General features: G+C 35.2%; 2 protein-coding genes across 6 annotated transcripts in view; both read right to left on the reverse strand.

The window, feature by feature from the left end:
* The window catches only part of SLC15A2 (solute carrier family 15 member 2), a 779,020-nt gene that overhangs the window by 468,231 nt on the left and 288,781 nt on the right, over positions 1-22,008 (reverse strand). The window lies entirely within an intron of this gene.
* The window catches only part of STXBP5L (syntaxin binding protein 5L), a 361,807-nt gene that overhangs the window by 19,636 nt on the left and 320,163 nt on the right, over positions 1-22,008 (reverse strand). For all 5 annotated transcript variants that reach the window (XM_033403324.2, XM_033403323.2, XM_004278542.4 and 2 more), the window contains 2 exons: positions 5,728-5,898; positions 3,275-3,514 (listed from right to left, as the gene is read on the reverse strand). In XM_033403324.2, coding sequence (XP_033259215.1) covers positions 3,275-3,514; positions 5,728-5,898 — 411 coding nt within the window. The remainder of the gene's footprint in view (positions 1-3,274; positions 3,515-5,727; positions 5,899-22,008) is intronic.

Raw genomic sequence — 22,008 nt, forward strand, 5'->3', positions numbered from 1 at the left:
GCCCTCTAATCTTCCCCTGCCTGCTTTTCCAGCCTCAACTAGCACCATTCTATCTCTAGGCTTTGGCTGTGCCATGCTCTTTTTTACCTCTAGGTTTTTACTCATGCTGCTTTAAATTACTCTTAAACATCAGTACTGTGCACAGCTCCCTTCCAAACCGGTCCCATTTCAGATGGCTGCTGTGTTAGAGAGGTCTTCCCCAAGCCCCCGCCTCCTATGCTGCACAGTATTCTTTACTTTCCTGATTGTAATTTTCTGTTTACTTTTGTTCTTCCCTACATATAATCTGGGAATAAAGATCATTCTGTGTCCTGATCACCATTGTATCCCCAGTGACTAATTAATTAGTATGAGCTTGGGAAATGTATGTTGAATGAATGGATGAATAAATTTCAAAATAGATTGTATTCAACTTTGAGGAAATTGCTAGACTCAGATAAATTTTGCTAGGCCAACTGATAAAAGGTAATTTAACAATGTTTTGATGGGAAGAATGCCTTCAGAGCCTGAGAACATGTCACCCACTTTAGCACTGGCAACAGAAGAGGGAAATGCCTCCGATTCCAAACCTTTAAAAATGGTTCCCATAATCTAGAGCAGTACCGATAGGGCAGGGACTAGTGGAACAGTGGAGACTAGTGGAGAGTAGATACTGGAAAGAAGGTGAAGAAGGAGTCAGGAAGTGAGATGTGAGGAAGAGGGGACAAGTTTTCTACTTTAAATTTGAATTGGCTTTCTGTCATCTCTATAGTTTTTCTTTTTCTTTCTTTTTTAAGTTCTATCAGACTATTCCAGTTGCAACCCTTTCTTGTTGTAGTATGTATTGATTGATTGCTGCGTCAGGTCTTAGTTGTGGCACCCGGGATCTTGTTGCAGTGCGCGGGTGTGCTGGCTTCTCTCTCTAGTTGTGGTGCACAGGCTCCAGAGCACGTGGGCTCTATAGTTGTGGCACTTGGGCTCTCTAGTTGTGGCGCATGGGCTCAGTAGTTGCGGCACGCGGGCTTAGTTCCCCGCAGCACGTGGGATCTTAGTTCCCCGACCAGGGATCGAACCAGTGTCCCCTGCATTGCAAGACGGATTCTTAACCACTGGACCACCAGGGAAGTTCCTCTATATTTTCTTATGAAACTCCACCTTCCTTTTTCTTTTTATTGTCATAAATTATGGCTTCCAATTAGGCTATTTCTCTTTCAGTGGTTAATTATAAAACAGATCTGAACCTAGACTCATAGTTTCCTCCCTTACAGGTACTGCTTAATAGACTTAATATTTTTAGAGCAATCTTAGGTTTACAGAAAATTGAGCAGATAGTACAGAGAGTTCCCATATGCCCCCTTTGTCCTTTCCTGTTATTAAGGTCTTGTATTAGTGTGGTACATTCGTTACAACTGATGAAGTGATACTGATATATTAACTAACATCTTGAAAGAATGGAATACTGACATAGAAACTTGAAGATAGCTTCTCATTATCTCTCTTTAAATGGATAAGGAAAGAGTACGCAAATATTTATGAACCAGATGCCAGAATATTAAGTTAAATATATACTTATTTTGTATTTTGCCATCATTTTAAGTCTAAGTCTATTTGCTAAGAATGTTGAAGAACTTTCTTATAGTACTGAGAGATCCATTAAATTAGTTCCAGACACTTGTTTATTTCTATGCTTGTGGCATAGAAAACCACATTCGTTAGAAAATCTCTTATTAGAAAACTGTCTTTCACTCACAGTTGTAAACTTGTGTATACAGGAGTTTGATTTTTACCTTTAAATTTGATGAATACATGGCATATATTAGGTATCCAATCTGTATACAAATTTATTGAGTTAAATAATGGATTGAATTAATACTTAAAAATTCATTTTGACCTTACTGATCTGGCTCTCTCTCAACCAGTATAAGAGAATTATACATATTTCCTTAAAATTAGAACTATAATAAAAGATATTTTCTTATTGTGAAATATGTTTACAATTAAAATCTAGTGATCCTAACAGATTAACTTTTAAAATATGGTGCATGTTATGGGCTGCATTTTGTCCTCCCCCACACCAAATTCATATGTTGAAGGCCTAAACTCCATTGACTTAAAATGTGACCATATTTGAGACAGAGCCTTTAAAGAGGTGATTAAATTAAAATGAGGCTGATAGGGTGGGCCCTCATCCAAACTGTCAAATGCCTTTCCAAGAAGAGGTTAGGAAACATGGGGAGACACCAGGGGTACAAGCACACAGAGGGACAGCCACGTGAGAATATGGTGAGAGTGTGGCCAACTGCAAGCCAAGTAGAGAAGCCTCAGAAGAAACCAGCCCTGCCAACACCTTAATCTTGGGCCTCCATAAGTGTGAGAAAATAAACTTCTGTTTTTTAAGCCATACACACACAAAATACAATATGTTTATCTGAATTTGCCTCACTAGTAGAGAGCTGACTGTTCTACCTACAGTAAGTTACAATCCATCTATATGAATTTAGCATACCAGTTAACAAAGAAAACAGAACTCTATCTAACCTACCATGCCATATATGTGTTCTTTTAAAATAAAATCCCTTATCCTATATATTAATAAAATTATTTTTACTTAAGAAATGTTTTTCAGATAACTTTTACTCTCTTTTCTATATATGAAAAAACTATTGATCAGAATAAATTTTAAAATACTCAAAGGAATAACAGGAGGAATCACACATCTCTTTAAAAGGAAAAAGACAAGTCAAGTAGGAAGAGAATACAACATATACTTTAGCAACAATACTCATAACATGGGTCAAATTCTCTAGGTACTAGGATAAAAAGGGAAGAAATTGTGTGGCATGGCTTCAAAACAAGATGGGCACAGATTATCAATGAATTCAGAAAGCCACCTCAAGTCAGACTGCTTCCAACTTAATCATCTGAGTTCTTTAAGGATGATGTAAAACACTCATAGGCTCTGATCTGGCATGTAACTTTGGAGAAATGTTTCAATTCATTAAAAATTTTAAACTTTCGCTTTAAGGCTTTCCTAAATGCTTTTCAGAAACTTATTTCCCAAGGCATTGTTTAGGTTGGGAGTTCCACAATTTATTACCATAGAAATGGTTGACTATTTCACCCTGCAAGTAAGCTGCAATACTTGGGATAGTATATGATTTATAATATTCTTAATAGTTCCTATTATACAGAATACTTAAATCTTTGCTCCAGATCAATACAAATTAAATGTTTTAAAATACCATATATTTAAATTTGAAAAAGTAGCAATGAAGGAATAAATAAAAACTCTTACCACTTGGCAATACCATGACTGGCTCTGTAAATCTTTGTTCATCTGCTGAAGGTAGGTTTAGGGAGATGATTAACACCATTCCCAGACTAGTTCCAGCAAACAAACAAGGGGAGATAGTACAGTCATTTTTCCGAACAAAGGACTCCATGAAGTATAGTGCTGTAATCGCTTCTTTAGAATCTTTGTCAATACTGGAGATGCTAGAACTTCTCGAGCGATTATAGGAATTTTCTCGACTTTCTATGGGAATTTAAAAACCAAAAATTTAGTTTTAGTGTGTTTCCAGAACAAGTAAAGTCAAACTTAGTAAGTGAAAACCAAAATTATGGGGGAGAAGTAGAACTTGATTCGTTGTTAACTGATCTGTAAGGCAGTTTATCCAGTTCACCAGCTTATTTTGAAGATGAAGAGACAAGTCCAGAAGTGTAAATCATAAACTTAGGAAGAGCTGGAACTAGACCTTGAGTCTCCAGAGATCCAGTCCACTGTGTTTTTCTCTCTACCTCACCTCACAAGTTAGTTGAAATTCTCTAATCTAGAAAAAAAAGATGTTTAGTCTGAATAGTTAAGGTTACAAGAACTTCTGGTGCAGTTTTAATTATGTTTCCCTCCTATCTCTCAATTGTTGGAAGTACTTCTAATGATTTCTTGACAATTCCCACTTACTGACAACATTGTGGCTACTTACCTGAAGGGTCACAAATGTTCTGTGGTAAATACATTCCTCTGAGTTTGTTATATTTGGAGTAATTAAAATTGTAAAAATTGAACTATTTATATTTATACCAAGACTAAAGAGCAAATGTTATCTCCCTGAACTAGTTACAAGCTGCCTACTTTGAATGCAAATACAGTCTTGGCTTTGCCTAGCGCCAAATACAGAGTCCTAGACAATGCCACCCCACCAATAATCTTTCTGAGAGGGCTTCAGCCCACTTAAAGGAAACAAGGTGGTTTCAGGTTCTCCTGCTCATCAACTCTTACACATGTGTAACACTCCAACAAGCAGAAACTCACCACCTCAGGTAAATATTAGGAAGGTTGTATTGTTCATATAATCACTCCAGAGTACAAGTTCCTCATATTCCTCTTTCTACTGCCTTCCCTCTCCTTTCCTTTTTGATAGGTATAAGTGTGACTCATTTTTATAAAAAGAGATAATATAATATATAAATAAAATAATATACAATAAAACCAAATATAAGTTCCCCAGACTATCCCTTTTTCTACAAACCAAAATATAATATTCCTAATTTCCCCCTTCTATCCCTCAGCAAGTTTATACAAATAATTGTTTGTAATAGAATTTAGATCTGAGAGGGAGCTTGGAAATAATCTATATATTTTACAGATTTGGAGACAGAGACATAGAGTTAAGTAATTTTCCCAGAATCAACAAGTTAGAGGCAGAAAAGTCTAAAACTCAAAATTCCCAATTCAATCCAGTGATTAAAAGTACTACTTCCTTTATAACCTTTACATTTTGCTTCCATTATAACATTCCTAGCTAATGTTTCTAGGTTGCTATTCATAGGCACCTGTGAGAGAAGATCATCTGGACCAAATTTAGTATGGCATAGTGTTAAAGGAAAAAACTAAAAATTTTCTTTTTTTACTTGGCCAAGCTGCATGGCATGTGGGATCTTAGTTCCCCAACCAGGGATCGAACCCACGCTCCCTCCAGTGGAAGTGCAGAGCCTTAACCACTGGACCACCAGGGAAGTCCCTAAAAATTTTATTTTAAAAATTTGAAGAATAATATAGATCATTACTACCAAGTTTTTTGAGGGGTGGTAATGGTGAATTACTTTATAGCATAGAATTACCATAGCATATTCCTAAGATTATTTTTTCCTATTTCTAGTCCCAAAGCTTTTTATCAGCAAGAAATAGCAGCAGTTACAGGACTCCCGTGTGTGTGTGTGTGTGTGTCTTAATTTTAGGCCTTCTGGCTCTTGTGCTTTACTCCCTGCCCCTAACAGTAATTCCATAAGTAAGCAAATAATCCTCCCTTTTTCAAACATACGAAGATGAGATTGCAAACTTTAGAATTTAATGTCTTCCCTTTTTCTTGGTCACATTCACTTAACAGTTGAGGAAACTAAGGTTATAAGACATTAAATAACTATCTACAGATAGAGACACTAAGAGGCTTACCACTGAGATGGAAAGAAACTGGGAGTGCAGATTAAGACATAGGTCTCACTTTGTACAGAGGAGGTGAAAGCCTACTCATAAACAGCCATTCTGGTTTTAGAGATGAAAGAGGTGTAGTGAGGAATGGATTTGGAGTCATGGCCACGGCTCGACCAGGTTCTCAGCTGCTCACTGTCTAGCTGACCATAGTTTTTCAGATCTTTCACACCTGACCACCATCCCTTATCCTCCAGCTCCTGTTACTGTGGTATGTCAAATTTTAATTGTATCCACAAAAATTTGTATGTTTAACCTACCTTCTGTTGTAACTGGCAAAGAAATCTCCATGCAAGCAGCTGACTGTGCTTTTCGAAATGGTGGTCTTCCAGGACCCCAGCGATTTACTTTTGAAACATCAGCACTGGAAAGACGTTTTCCAGAACTGCAACTCTGAGAAGTTGGACTTGTGCAGTGTCCATTTACATGATCTGTACCAAGAGGAAGAAGGCAGCATAAATATCATAATTAAATCTTAATATAAAGGAATCTAAGTGTGTAGATTAATAAATGAAGAGAATTCCTTTTTTCAAAACATATAAAGATGGCTAAGTCCGTGCTATTTTAGTATTTAGTCACAATTTCAATTTTGCCAAAGTATTTAGCCAAATTTTTCATGATATTTATTAAATATAAGATTCGTTTTTAAAATTTGACTAGTTAACATAGTTTAAAATTTATTCTATGTCCTCATTATGTATTCTGCCATTTAATAGCAATACAAAATAGGTTATAGTATTAGACTTTCTTTTGCATAATTTTTTTTTTTTTTTTGCTGTATGCGGGCCTCTCACTGTTGTGGCCTCTCCCGTTGCGGAGCACAGGCTCCGGACGCGCAGGCTCAGCGGCCATGGCTCACGGGCCCAGCTGCTCCGCAGCATGTGGGATCTTCCTGGACCGGGGCACGAACCCGTGTCCCCTGCATCAGCAGGCAGACCCTCAACCACTGCGCCACCAGGGAAGCCCTGTTTTACTATTTTTTTAAAATGAGTTAACATTTATTGAATACTTAAATGCTAGGTATTTTATACACATTATTCATTTAATCTTCACAACAACTATGCAAGGTAGGTGCTTTATTATCCTGATTTTTGCAGGTGAGGAAAATGAAGGTCAGAATAAAGGGTTCAGAAAATCATCTAATATTACATAAGTAGTATTCATGGAGACAGGATTCTAATCCAGATTTTTCTCACTTAGTGTCTGTATGCTTAAAAACTAGGCCACAGGGTCAGCTAAAATATTTGGTAAGGAGTAGCAATTTTGATGGCATATTTCGTAGGGTTTAGGAGTAGCCTGTATAATGTACATTGAGATCCAAGCCCTTTGGGACCAGTCATCTTCCATATTAACCTAGATCTCTGAAATCAGATTTCCTGAATGGAAAGGCACAAATATCACACGATGAGTTAGCTAGGGGGAAGCAGAAGTCAAGAGCTCTAGCCCTCCTTTGCTAACAAATCTAGTCTTATAAATAGGAAGAACACTGAGGGCAATAGCTGCCAGTAACAAAGACTTAGAGTGACTACTTTGGAGGTACGAATTGCCCCCCTCTGGGCATACCAGTTAGGAAAAGTTGCCCCTTCCACAGGTGTGAAGCCTTGTTCTAGGGCTTATCCAGAGTAATGTGGGATGGATTACAGTCCTCTTCACGTTCTCTTATATAGGTACAAAAGTATATAGCAGAGCTCTGAGAACAGTAAAATTTGTTCACTTAGCCAGGACTCTGGACTTGCTAAGCCAAGGTCCCTGCCTATCTATTACCATCACTTGGTGGCTGTTTCATGTGAATATTGTTTCATTTGAGCTCATAATAGGGCAGTATCAATTATTAGATTACTCAATATGCTGGTCTTTTTTTCCCCCTACCCACTGTATGGCCACATTTTCCCCAGCTCCTCATGATTGACTCATGAGGTCTGGCTGAAATTACTATACATGGGTAGCCCAGAGTTTTTGGCCATATTCTTCTGTTTTCAATAGGGCTGATTAACTTAAAGGATTTTTTTTGTTGTTGCTAAAAATTTTTAAATATATGGAAGTTAATTTGCTTTAATTTTTTTAAAACCACAGTAAATATTCAAAATAGATATGAGTAGATACAAAACACTTATAAAGAAATTTGGTTATAGCCCGGACACAGTCATTCTGGAAATTTATGATAAAGAAATAATGCTAAATACAAAAGAGAAACAAAAACCTCTATTGATAAAATTATTCAGTATAGTTTAAGTTATAGATAAAAATTGGAAACCAGCTCTCCTTTACAATTTAGCATAAACTTTTAGGTACACTGTGGTATATATTACATAATAGAGTATTATAATCTTTAAAAATGTTTTTGAAATGCTTGTTGAAACTTATAAAATATCTATGATGTGTTTCGCTTAGCTCTTGTTGCATAAAAACCACTCCAAATGTTAATAATGTAAAATAACAATCATTTTATTATGCTTACAGATTCTGTGGGCAAGGACTTAGACTAAGGCAAGGTGGGGATATTATATCCATGATGTCTGTGGCATTAGTCAGGAATGCTTGAATGGCTGAGGGCTTGGAATCTTTTCGAGGCTTCTTTTTTTTTTTTTTTTAAGAAGATGTTGGGGTTAGGAGTTTATTATTTATTTTTGCTGTGTTGGGTCTTCGTTTCTGTGTGAGGGCTTTCTCTAGTTGTGGCAAGCGGGGGCCACTCTTCATCGCGGTGCGCAGGCCTCTCACTATCGTGGCCTCTTGTTGCAGAGCACAGGCTCCAGACACACAGGCTCAGTAGTTGTGGCTCACAGGCCCAGTTGCTCCGCGGCATGTGGGATCTTCCCAGACCAGGGCTCGAACCCGTGTCCCCTGCATTAGCAGGCAGATTCTCAACCACTGCGCCACCAGGGAAGCCCCTTTTGGAGGCTTCTTTACTCACATTGCCTGGGCTAGAATGATGCAAAGGTTGAGCTCAGTTGGGACTGTCAATGGTGCCTTCTTTAGAAGGCTTGGGCTTCCTCATAGCATGGTGGCCATTTTTACATAGTGGCTCAGGGCTTCAAAATGTCTGGCAAGTGATTTTGAAAATGGGATGGAAGCAATATTTATGCTGCTTTGGTGTTATTGCAATGGAGATTTTACTTTGTTTTGTTTTTGGAAGCAACATTCCAGTGTCCAGTCACAAGCTTTCTGTATGTCAAGAGGCAGTTGTAGTAGAATGCTGATCTTATAACAATGTGCTCTTCAGTTCAACAATTGATTGGCAGTAGTCTTCTGATTCTGTTTCTAACAGTAGCAAAGTTGTCTGCTTCCCTGGTATGTCTGTTTGGTGGCCTTATTCTGAAAGTCATACCTGTAGGCCAAGCTTAGAGTTTACGTCTCCATCTTTCAATGACTTGATAAGCACCTAGTTTCTTGTATTAAGTCACTTTCTGCATAATATAAATGGAATGGTTTGTTTCCTACAACTGCTTCCTGATTACAATGATGTTTTATCTCAGCTGTAGTGCTCTATGCCATTTAGAGAAAATTCAACATTCTAAAAAATTCAACCTTAAAACAATAAGCAGATTAGAGCAAATGGGAAATTGTTATTCTTTATTTTACAGAAAGATTCTCAAATCTAAAAAAATTACAAGTTTCTTTAAATTAGCTGATTCTCTTGCATCTTTAAATCAGTATTTGATTTATTGTATATATTATATAGAGTAAGGTACAATAGTGATTTACTGAAAAATGGCTTATTGACTCCAGTTGAAATTGTTTTTAACATAGTCCTTGCCAAAGCTTTATAGTAGTATGTAAATGAAGATTTAATTTAATACTTGATACACTAGTCTTGTTAAACTTTTTAATATACCATACGATTCCTAGAAAATGAAAATTAGTATTATGCCTATGCCACAGAGGGTGATTCTATGGTGAAATAAATGTTCAACATAATACTAAATCAAAATAAGTATTGGATTTTAAAATTCATGAAAACAAATGAAATAAAAAGGCTTTGCTTTGAACTATATAAAATGTTGCCAGTATCAAACAGTTAGTTAAAATATATGAAAACCCACATAACTTTACCCTTGCTTACTTTTATAGTTCAGAGGTAACTCTTCTTTCCCTCCCTCCCTTATTATTTTTTTTGATTTGAATTTTATTTTATTTTTTTATACAGTAGGTTCTTATTATCTATTTTATACATATTAGTGTATATATGTCAATCCCAATCTCCCAGTTCATCACACCAGCACCCCAATACCTTTGCCCATTTTTTAAATCAGATTGTTTGATTTTTGTTACTGAGTTGTATGACCTCTTTATATAGTTTGAATATTATCCCTTATAAGATATATGATTTGCAAATATTTTCTCCCATTCTGTAGGGTGACTTTTCATTTATTGATGGTTTCATTTGTTGTGCAGAAGCTTTTTTAGTTTGATATAGTTTAATTTTGCTTTTAGTGTCAAATCCAAAAAAAATAATGCTAAGACTGATGTCAAAGAGCATATTGCCTATGTTTTCTTCTAGAAGTTTTAAGGTTTCAGGTCTTACATTCAAGTCTTTAATCCATTTTGAGTTGCTTTTCTGTATGGTGTAAAACAGAGGTTAAGTTTCATTCTTTTGCATGTGGCTGTCCAGTTTTCCCAGCACCAGAAAATTTTGAAAGAGAATACTTTCCCTATTGTATACTCTTGGCTTCTTTGTTGTAAATCAATTGACGATATATGCATAAATTTATTTCTGGGATCTCTCTTCTGTTCCATTGATCTGTGTCTGTTTTTGTGCCAATACCATATTGTTTTGATTGCTGTAACTTTGAAACAGTTTGAAACCAGAAAATGTGATGCCTCTAGCTTTGTTCTTCTTTCTCAAGATTGCTTTGACTCTTTGGGGTCCTTCGTGGTTCCATACAAATTTTAGGATTGTTCTATTTCTGTGAAAAATACCACTGGAATTTTCATAGGGGGTTGCATTAAATCTGTATGGACGTTTAAAAAATATTAGTTCTTCCAATCCATGAGCACAGAATATCTTTCCATTTATTTGTGTTTTATTCAGTTTCTTTCATTAACATCTTATTTTCAGTGTCTAGATCTTTCAACTCCCCAGTAAAATCTATTCCTGGATATTTTATTCTTTTCTTAATTTCTCTGATAATTTGTTGTTGGTGTATAGAAAGGTAATTGACTTTTTTGTTTGTTGCGGTATGCGGGCCTCTCACTGTTGTGGCCTCTCCCATTGCGGAGCACAGGCTCCAGACGCGCAGGCTCAGCGGCCATGACTCACGGGCCCAGCCGCTCTGCGGCATGTGGGATCTTCCCGGACCGGGGCACGAACCCGTGTCCCCTGCATCGGCAGGCGGACTCTCAACTACTGCACCACCAGGGAAGCTGGGCAATTGACTTTTTAAAATTTTTTTTTGGTACGCGGGCCTCACACTGTTGTGGCCTCTCCCGTTGCGGAGCACAGGCTCTGGATGCGCAGGCTCAGCGGCCATGGCTCACGGGCCTAGCCGCTCCGCAGCATGTGGGATCTTCCCGGACCGGGGCACGAACCTGTGTCCCCTGCATCGGCAGGTGGACTCTCAACCACTATGCCACCAGGGAAGCCCGCAATTGACTTTTATATATTGATTTTCTATCTTGGAATTTTGCTGAATTTGTTGATTAGTTCTAACAGTTTTTGGTGGAGTCTTTGTGGTTTTCTGTAAAGATTATGTCATCTGCAAATAGAGAAAGTTTTACTTCTTCTATTCTGATTTGGATGCCCTTTATATTTCTTGCCTTATTGCTCTGGCTAGAACTTCCAGTATTATGTTAAATGAAAGTGGCAAGAATGGGCATCCTTGTCTTATTCCTGATCTTGGAGGAAAAGCTTTCAGCTTTTCACTTCTAAGTACGGTGTTAGTTGTGGCCTTGTCAATTTATGGTCTTCAGTATGTGTTGAGGCACATTCCCTCTATGCTCTCTTGGTTGTGAATTTTTATTAAAAACAGATACTGAATTTTGTCAAACGTTTTTCCTGCATCTATCAAGATGATCATATAATTTTTCTTCATTTTGTTAATATGATATATCACATTAATTTGCATATGTTGAAACATCCTTTCATCCCTGGAATAAATTCTACTTGATCATAAGATCCTCTTAATGTACTGCTGAATTTGGTTTGATAATATTTTGTTGAGGATTTTGTATCTATGTTCATCAGTGATATTAGCCTGTTATTTTCTTCTCTTGTAGTGTCCTTTTCTGGTTTTGGTATCAGGGTAATATTGGCCTTGTAAAATGAGTTTGGAAGTGTTCCCTCCTCTTTATTTTTTGGAAGAATTTGAGAAGGAGTGTTGTTAATTCTTTTAATGTTTGGTAGAATTGACCAGTGAAGAGGTGTTTGATTACTAATTTAATCTCTTTACTAGTAACTGGTCTGTTCAGATTTTGTATTTCTTCATGACTTGGTCCCAGGAGGTTGTATCTAAGAATTGATCTATTTCTTCTAGGTTCTCCAAATTGTTGGCATACAATTTCTCATAGTAGAATGTTACGATTCTTTGTATTTTTGTGGTACCAGTTGTAACGTCTCCTCTTTCATTTCTGACTATTTATTTTAGTCCTCTCTTCTTTGAATCTGGCTAAAGGTTTGTATATTTTGTATTTTCAAAAACCAGCTCTTTGATCTTTTCTACTGTCTTTTTAGTCTCTATTTCATTTATTTCTGTTCTGATCTTTATTTCCTTCCTTCTACTAATTTTGGGCTTCATTTGTCCTTCTTTTTTCCAGTTCCTGAGGTATATTGGGTTGTTTGAGATTTTGTTTCTTAATGTAGGCATTTATCACTATGAACTTCCCTCTTAGAACTGCTTTTGCTGCATACCGTAAGTTTTGTTATATTGTATTTCCATTTTCATTTGTGTCAAGAAATTTTTAATTTTTCTTTTGATTTCTTATTTGACACATTAGTTGATTTTCTGTCTGGATGAACTGTCATTTGATGAAATTGGGATATTCCCCTACTATTTCTACTGTTGTCTATTTCTGCCTCTATAACTCTTAATATTTATTTATTTTTAAGTTGGGCTGGCCAAAAAGTTCATTCAGGTTTTTCCATAAGCTGTTATGGGGAAAACCCAAATGAACTATTTGGCTAACCCAATAAAACCATTCAAGCCACTCTTTGTCTTTTCATTGAATAATTTAGTCCATTTGTATTTAGAGGAACTATTGATAGGTATGAACTTACTGCCATTTTGTTAATTGTTTTCTGGCTGTTTATAAGTGCTGTTTCTTTCTTTTCTTGCTCTCTTCCTTTGTGATTGGATGCTTTCCTGTAGTGGTATGATTAGATTTCCTTTCTCTTTTATGTATATAATACAAGTTTTTGCTTTGTGGTTACCATGAGGCTTATATAAACCATTATTTTAATTCCTTAAAACTTGATGTATTTTTTGACACATAACATTGTACCTCTGTGTCCATGGGTTCCACATCCATGGATTCAACCAACCACGGAACCCTCAGGTATGGAGGGCCAACCATACTATGACATTTTATAGAAAGGACTTGAGCATCTGCAGATTCTGGTATCAGCATGGAGTCCTAGAACCAATCCCCCAGTGATACCAAGGAACAACTGTATTAGTTTTAGGTATACAAACATATTTATAACAGTCTGTTTTAAGTTCATAACAACTTAAGTTCAAATGCATTCTGAAGCTGTATATTTTTACCTTCCCTCCCAAATTTTGTATTTTTGGCATCATAATTTACATCTTTTTATCTTGTGTATCCTTTAAGAAATTATTTTAGCTATAGTTATTTTTACTACTTTTGTCTTTTAGCCTTCATACTAGATTTATAACTGATTTACCCACCTCCATTACAACATTAGATTATTCTTAATTCTACTATATATTTACTTAGTGAGATTTATACTTTCATATGTTTTCCTGTTACTAATTAACACCCTTTTGTTTCAAATTAAAGAAATCCCTTTAATAACTTTTTCAAGGCCAGTCTAGTGGTGATGAACTCTTTCTGCTTTTGCTTGTTTGGAAAACTCTTTATCTCTACTTCAATTCTGAAGAACAACTTTTCTGGGTAGAGGTTACTTATTTGGCAGGTTTTTTTCCTTCTTTTAGCACTTTGAATATATCATGCCACTCCATGATGGCCTACAAATTTTCTGCTAATCTGCTAATAGTCTTATGGGAAATTCCATTGTAGATAACAAGTTGTTTTTCTCTTGTTACTTTTAAGGTTCTGTCCTTGTCTTTAACTTTGGACAATTATGTGTCTTGATATAGGTCTCTTTGGATTTATCTTATTTTGAACTTTCTGGGCTTCCTGGATCTAGATGTCTGTTTCCTTCCCCAGATTACGGAAGTTTTCAGCCAGTATTTCTTCAAATAAGTTTCTTCCTTTTCTCTTTCTTCTCCATCTGGGATCCCTATAATGCAAATACTGGTCCACTGGATGTTGTCCTATAAGTCCCCTAAGTAATCTTCACTCTCTTTTTTTTTCTGATTATATGTAATCCACTCTCCTGTCTTACAGTTCACTGATCCTTTTCTGCTCCATCCAGTCTGTTGAATGCCTCTATTTTTCTGTGCAGTTATTGTATTCTTCAGGTTTGTGATTTCTTTTTGGTACTTTCATATATTTTCTATCTCTTTGTTTAAATTCATTGTTCAATGCATTGTTCTTATTTTGAACACTTTATCAGGTAAGTCACTTATCTCTGTTTCACTAAGTTCTGTTTCTGGAGTTTACCTTTTTCTTTTGTTTGGATTATGTTCCTCCTTCTTTGTTTTCCTTGTGTTGGTTTCTACACAATAGACAAAGCTGCGGCCTCCCCCAGGCTTGATGGAGTGGCATTTTACAGGAGGTGACCCTTAGCATTCAGCCTGGCATGAGCTCTTGGTAGTCTCTAAATCCTTTGTGATTGTCCAAGCTCATTTTTGTTCTTAGTGGCTCCCAGTATTTGAGAGTATGCCAAGACCTGTTTCCGCATGGGTATTTTCTCATTCATCCAATGTTTAGAAGTTAATCAGCTACTTCTGGACATCTTTCAGAGGAAATTGCTCCATTTAGAGCTTTAGATTTGGTGTATCAGTGGGAGGAGGTGAGTTCAAAAGTCTGCTATGTTGTCATCTTGGACCATAACTTGAAATAACAAAAAATTGTAACATTAAAACACCAGTATATCCTGATTGATGATGAAGAAGCAAACTGACACCTTACCCTGCACCACATAAGTAAGTGTTCACCTCAAGTCCCATGTTAAGAGTGGGAAGAGTGTGTGTGTGTGGGTGAACCCACAGTGTATGCTGAGAAACAAATAAGAAAGAAGTTAGTCTATCTAAATAGTCTCCAAAGAGATGAAATCTTGTGTTGCTAAATTGCTCATTGCTTAACAAAATGTTGTAATTCCTGAAATTTGCAAAACTAATGTCTAAAGATATAATAATCATGTGGGTAAAATCATCCCCCCTCTCCCAGTATGAACAAATTTACCTCAACTTTGAAAAAGCTTATGAGTTTTTTGTTTCTTTGAAACACCTGCTGTAATTTACATTCAGTGAGCCAGTTCTTCAAATTCTGAACTTCCTTGTAAAACACTTGCAAACCAAGAATCACTTCTTAATGTTTTTGTGTCTGAATATTCCTTTCACAATGAACTGTACATACAGTATATATTTTCTAAGTCATGTGAAAACTTATAATGAATAATTTGAATCTATTCCTTTTGAGGGGGAAATATCCTAATACGTTGAGTTTAAATTGTTTGGTTAAAAAGATTAAGACTGAGTTTTATTATTGTATATACTATGCAATGTTATGCTCTAACAGTGTTCTCTGGATACTGTAGTATCCATCTCCAATTTACTTTTCTTTAAAATAACTTTTAATTTTAAAATTTTAGCTTAATTCCCTCAGAGTCCCACCTCCCATTTAGACAGAGTGTTAACATTTTCTTTGAGTATCCTTCCAGAATTAATCTAATCATTTTTCAAAAGAAGTGGAAGCACATTTCACAATATTTTGTACCTTAGTATTTTTTCCATTTCACACTGTGCCTTGGAGGCCATTCCATATAGATATACATAATTGTTTTTAGTATAGTATAATAGTTTACAAAGGAAAAAAGTATCCATTTTTAGGGCTATATAACAATTAATTTGACTATTTTCTTATTAATGAACATTAGGCTTTCAGCATTTACTATTTCAAAACAAACTTTAATGACCGTAGTAATACTTCTTTGTACACATGCATGATTATATCTGTAGAATGAATTCTCAGAATTGAAATTGCTTGGCAAAAGAATATGCATTTTAAGTTTTGATTGCAAATGGTTTCCAAAAATGGTTAACCAATTTACATTCACACCAACAGTATATGAGAACTCCAGTCTCCCAACATTTTCACTAACATTTTGCTTTATACAATTCTTTGATATTTGTTGATCTAATAGGAAAAATACTGTTTTAATATTCATTTCTTTAATAATGAGTGTTGGACACCTTTTTATTCTAAAGACACTTATATTTCTTTGTGAACTACCAGTACTTAACCTTTGTAAATTTGTCCAATGTTTTCTTCCATTTCTTGTTTATGTATGAGCACTTTGCACATTATAGAAACTAGTCTTATTTGTCAAGTTATTGCAGACTGTCATTTGTATTTTTTCTATATTTTTATATAATCAAATTTATCAACTTTTTTGTTTTGTTTTTACATGGGTATTGAATTTTATGCCATCTTTAGCAAAGCCTAAATATTTCTCATGTTTTCTTCTAGCACTTTTCATGGTTTTTCTCTATACATTTATATTTTTATCATCTAGAATTTATTTTGGCTTAAGGAGATTACTTTTCTGATGCCCGGTTACTCATCCCCAAAACATTTATTAAATGACCTATCTTTATTTATTGAATGGCCTACCTGATTTTCAAGACTACTTATTTACAATGACAAAATTTATGTATGCATTTGGGTCTCTTTCTGAATTTTCTGCTTTGTTCTACTGATTGAACTTTCTATACATCAGTATCAAAATTGGTATAATTATTAGTAGATACATAATATATTTTAAACAGTAATTTAATACTGTATTTAACTATCTGGTGGGGCTAGACCAGATAGTTATGACTTGTTTTTCAGAATTTTCCTGGCTATCTTACATGTTGACATTTTCAGATGAATGTTAAAATCACCTTTTACTCCTCTGAAAAATCAGTAGATTTTTCTACTGTTATTTTCAGTAGAATTATTTATTTCTAAAGTATAAAATGTACACCAATTTCAAGTCTTCTTATCCAAAAGGAAGAAAGCAATGTATGTCTTATCATTAATTCAAGTCCTTTAAATGTTCTTTAATAGAGGTTAAAATCATTTTCACATAGATCCTATGGATTCAAGTTTATTACTACATATTATCTTTTTGATAGCATTATAAACGTGGTTTTCCCCATTTTAAAGTTGATGTTTGTTTATTTACTACTGGGGTATGAATCTGTAATCAGCCACATCACTGAATACTCACTCTATTTTTATTAGTTTTCAGTTGATTCTCTTGAGATTTCAGGTATAAAATTTTATCCCCTGTAAGTATAATACTTTTTATTGCATTCTTTTGAATACATATACATAATATATCTTTTATATAATTTCATTGGCTAGAACTTAAAATGTAAGCTAACAGTCTACAGATGGTAAACTCTTAATTTTTGGATGTCTGAACAAGTCATTGCTCCCCTTCACTCTTGGATGATAGATTCTTATTTGACAATTACATTCCTCAGCACAGGTTGAGATATAATTGACATACTGCACATATTTAAAATTGACAACCACTAATCTGTTCTTAATCTCACAGTAAAAATAATAAATATATCCATCACCTCTGGTCAGTTTTCTCATTTCTATTTGTAATCCCTCTATCCTGCCTCTCCCTATTGGCGCTCTACTCTCAACAACCACTGATGTACTTTCTGTTACTATACATTAATTTACATTTCATAGAATTTTATATTAGAGCATCATACAACTTATACTTGATTTTGTCTGGCTTCTTTTACTCACTATGATTAGTTTGAGATTCCACCATGTTGTTGTATGTATTAAGAGCTCATTTCTTTTTATCGCTGAGGAGTATTTGACTGTATGGATATGCCACAATTTGCTTAACTATTTACCTGCTGATGAATATTTGGGGTGTTTCCAGTCATCAATTATCTTTTAAAGAGATTTACAAACTAAGTAAGTAATTGTTTTTACTTACTCATGCATTTACCATTTCCAGTGCTCTTCATTTCTGTGTAGATCTAGATTTCCCTCTGGTATTATTTTCCTTTCTTTCCAGAAGGACTTCCTATAATATTTCTTGTAGTGCTGATTTTCTAGTGCTGGATTCTTTTAGCTTTTGGGTCTGTAATATATTTTACCTTCACTTTTCAATGATATTTTGTCAAGTATAGAAATGTAGATTGACAATTTCTTTCAGTACTTTAAATATGTTCTTCCACTGTCTTCTAGCTTGTATAATTTGAGGAGAAGTCTGCTGTTATTTGTTCCTCTATATGTTAATATATATATATATTTTTTTGGCTGGCTGGTTTTTTATGACTTGATTATGATGTGCTTTGGCGTAATTTTCTTCATGTTTCTTATGCTTGAAGTTCATTGAATTTTTTTGATCTGTGGATTTACATGTTCATCAAATTAGAAAGATTTTTGGCATTAGTTTTTCAAACATTTTTTCTGTCCCATCATTTCTTTCCTCTCCTAGGAATCCTATTGCATGTTTATTAGGCAACTTGAAGTTGAACAATAGATTGCTCATTCTCTGTTCACTGATTTTGGTCTTTTTCTTCCTTTGTGTCATTTTGGATGGTAAATCTTTGATTTCAGCAATGTTTTCTTTTTCAGTGTCAATTCTGATGTTAATCCCGTCCAGTGTATATTTCATCTCATATGTATTTTTCACTTCTAGAAGTTTAATTCAGGTCTTTTTAATATTTTCCATGTCTCTTCTTAACATGCTGGTGCTTTCCTCTATCTCCTTGAATATATGAAGTATAGATCTTCGAGTTATGAGGGGGTTAAGTCCCAATAAAGCCATCATAAATTGAATATATCCTATGTCGAAAATGCATTTAATACACCTAACCTACCAAACATCATAGCTTAGCCTAGCCTACCTTAAATATGCTCAGAACACTTATATTAGCCTACAGTTGGGCAAAATAATTTAACACGAAGCCTATTTTATAATAAAGTGTTGAATATCTCATGTAATTTATTGAATACTATGCTGACAGTAAAAAACAAAATGTTAGTATGGGCACTGAATGATTAGAAGTGTATCAGTTGTTAACCCTCATGATGATGTGGTTGACTGGGAGCTGTGGCTCACTGTTGCTGCCCAGCATCACAAGAGAGTATTGTACTGCACATTTCTAGCCTGGGAAGAGATCAAAATTCAAAATTTGAAGTATGGTTTCTACTGAATGTGTATTGCATTTGCATCATCATAAAGTTGAAAAACTGTAAGTTGAACCATTGTAAGTCAAGGATCATCTGTATATTTACAATAGCTGATTTAATGTCCTTGTCCACTAATTTTATCCTGTGTGTCACTTCTGGGTCAGTTTCTACTGACTGATATTTTGTCTTTATCAATTGTATTTTCCATTTATCATGGACTATATTTTCCTGTTGACATGGTATCATTGCCTGGATGCCTGTGTTATTAAGTGCTATTTGTTTTCTATTCTTTAGATATTGATTTTTGTTCCAGGGCACAGTGTTTTTTAGAAATGGTACAGTTTTTTGCTTTTTATTTTGAAATAAATATATAACCACACCAAGTTCCCAAAAAATATACAGGATAGCAGTATAGCTTGTGGATAAGTGAAATGAATGGCAGTAGTAATACAAGTAACAGGAGGGAGAAATTAGGAATATTTTGTTATTATAAGATACTTTCACTATCCATGAAGCAGTACAGTATTATTTAAAAGTGGACTTGTATCTGTTGTAAATGTATATTGCAAACTTTAGGGCAACTGCTAAAAAAAAAAGTAAAAAAGAAGTATAATTGATAAGCTAAGAAAGGAGAGGAAAAGGAATCATATAAAATGCCCAATTCAAACCACAAAAAGAAGAAATAAGTGGAAGAAGAAAACAGAAACAAAGAAGAAGGGAAATGAATAGAAAGTAACAACTGTGGTAGACATTATTCCAACTATATAACCACTTTAAATGTCAATTGTCTAAATACATCAATTAAAAGACAGACTATCAAAGTGATTCAAAAAATGGGACCCAGGGCTTCCATGGTGGTACAGTGGTTGAGAGTCTGCCTGCCGATGCAGGGGACATGGGTTCGTGCCCCGGTCTGGGAGAATCCCACATGCTGCAGAGCAGCTGGGCCCGTGAGCCATGGCCGCTGAGCCTGCGCATCCGGAGACTGTGCTCCACAGCGGGAGAGGCCACAACAGTGAGAGGCCTGCGTACCGCTAAAAAAAAAAAAAAAAGGGACCCAACTTTATGTTGTCTACAAGAAATTTAAGGATACATATATAGATTAAAAGTAAACGGATAGAGAAAGATATACCACCCTAACATTAATCAATAGATTAATAGCTGTGTGTGTGTGTATATATATATATATATATATATATATATATATATTTGCTTTAGGATGGTGAGGAACATTGTTAGACCAGTGACCCCATAAGCATTGGCCCAATGCCCCCCATAAGCATTGGCCCGATGCCATACTTCATTTGTTGTGAAATGAGTTCCTTGATGAAAAGTAATGCTATGCAGAATATCATAATAAGGCATTCTGTTAGCCCATGGATAATAGTTCTAGTAGAAGCATTCCATTCAGGGAAGGCAGATCCATATCCAGTGTAAGTGTCTATTCTAGTAAGAACAACATGCTGTTCCTTCCATGATGAAAGTTCAGGGTCATCAACCTGCCACCAGGTAACTGATCACCTGAGACATGGTGCCATATTGGAGACAGTGTTGATTTTTGCTGTTGTCATAATGGGCACTCAACAGTGGTTGTAGTCAAGATGACCTTGGTGAGTGGAAGTCCATGTTGCTGAGCCTTTGCATAACCTGCATCCCTGCGACCATGGTTACTCTGTTCATGAGCACATTTGGCGATGACAGGGTGGCTGGGAAAGAAGCTGACTGGTATCCACAGAATGGGTCGTTCTATCTACTTGAGTGTTAAAATGCTCCCCAGCTGAGGTCACCCTTTGGTAAGCATTCACATGGGACAAAAACCTTCCTATATACTAGCAACAGAATTTGAAATTAAAAGCAATTAACATTTACACTAGTATCCTGAAAAATAAAATACTTAGGTATAAATCTAACAAAGCATGTTATATAAATCTAACAAAATATGTGCATGATCTATATGAAGAAAACTATAAAATTACAAAAATTCCTTACTGATAAAAGAAACTGAAGAACAAATAAATGGAGAGAGATTCCATGTTCATGGATAGGAGGGCTCAATACTGTCAAGCCATCACTTCTTCCCAACTTGATCTATAGATTCAACACAATCCCAATAAAAATTCCAGCAAGTTACTTTGTGGATGTTGACAAACTGATTCTAAAGTTTATATGGAGAGGAGAAAGACCTAGAATACCCAATAGGATACTAAAGGAGAAGAACAAAGTCTTAGGACTGATGCTACTTGACTTTAAGACTTATTATAAACCTAAAGTAGTGAAGACAGATGATATTGGTAAAAAGATAAATATATCATTGGAATGAAATAGCCTAGAAACAGATTCAACAAATATAGTTAACTGATCCTTGACAAAGGAGCAAAAGCAATACAATGGAGAAAAGATAGTCTTCTCAACAAATGGTACTGGAACAACTAGACATATACATACATAAAAAACAAATCTAGACAGACTTTACACCCTTCACAAAAGTTAACTCAAAATTGATCATAGTCCTAAATGTTAAATACAAAATTGTAAAACTACTAGAAGAGAACATAGGAGAAAATGTAGATGACTTTGGTGTTACATCTAAAAAGACATTATCAAACACAAAGGCACAATCCATGAAAGAAAGATTGGTAAGTTTGACTTCACTAAAATTGTAAAAGACATTATCAAGAAAATGAGAAGGCAAGCCGCAGACTAGAAGAAAATGGTTGCAAAATATATATCTGATAAAGGACCGTTAACCAAAATACACAAAGAACTCTTAAAATTCAACAAAAAGAAAACAACCTGACTAAAAAATGGGCAAAAGGTCTAAACAGATACCACACCAGAAGATAGATGGCAAATGACCACACAAAAATATTTTAAATTTCAAATCAAAACAAGAATGAGAAACCACTACACAGCTATTAGAATGGCAAAAATCTAAGACACTGTCAACACCAAATGCTAGAATGGATGTGTAACAACAGGAACTCTCATTGATGGTGGGAATGTTAAATTGATCGTGGAAAGACAGTTTGCTAGTTTCTTAAAAAGCTAAACATAATTTTACCATATGATCAGCAATCATACTC

Source organism: Orcinus orca, chromosome 5, assembly GCF_937001465.1.
Source record: "Orcinus orca chromosome 5, mOrcOrc1.1, whole genome shotgun sequence".
NCBI lineage: Eukaryota > Metazoa > Chordata > Mammalia > Artiodactyla > Delphinidae > Orcinus > Orcinus orca.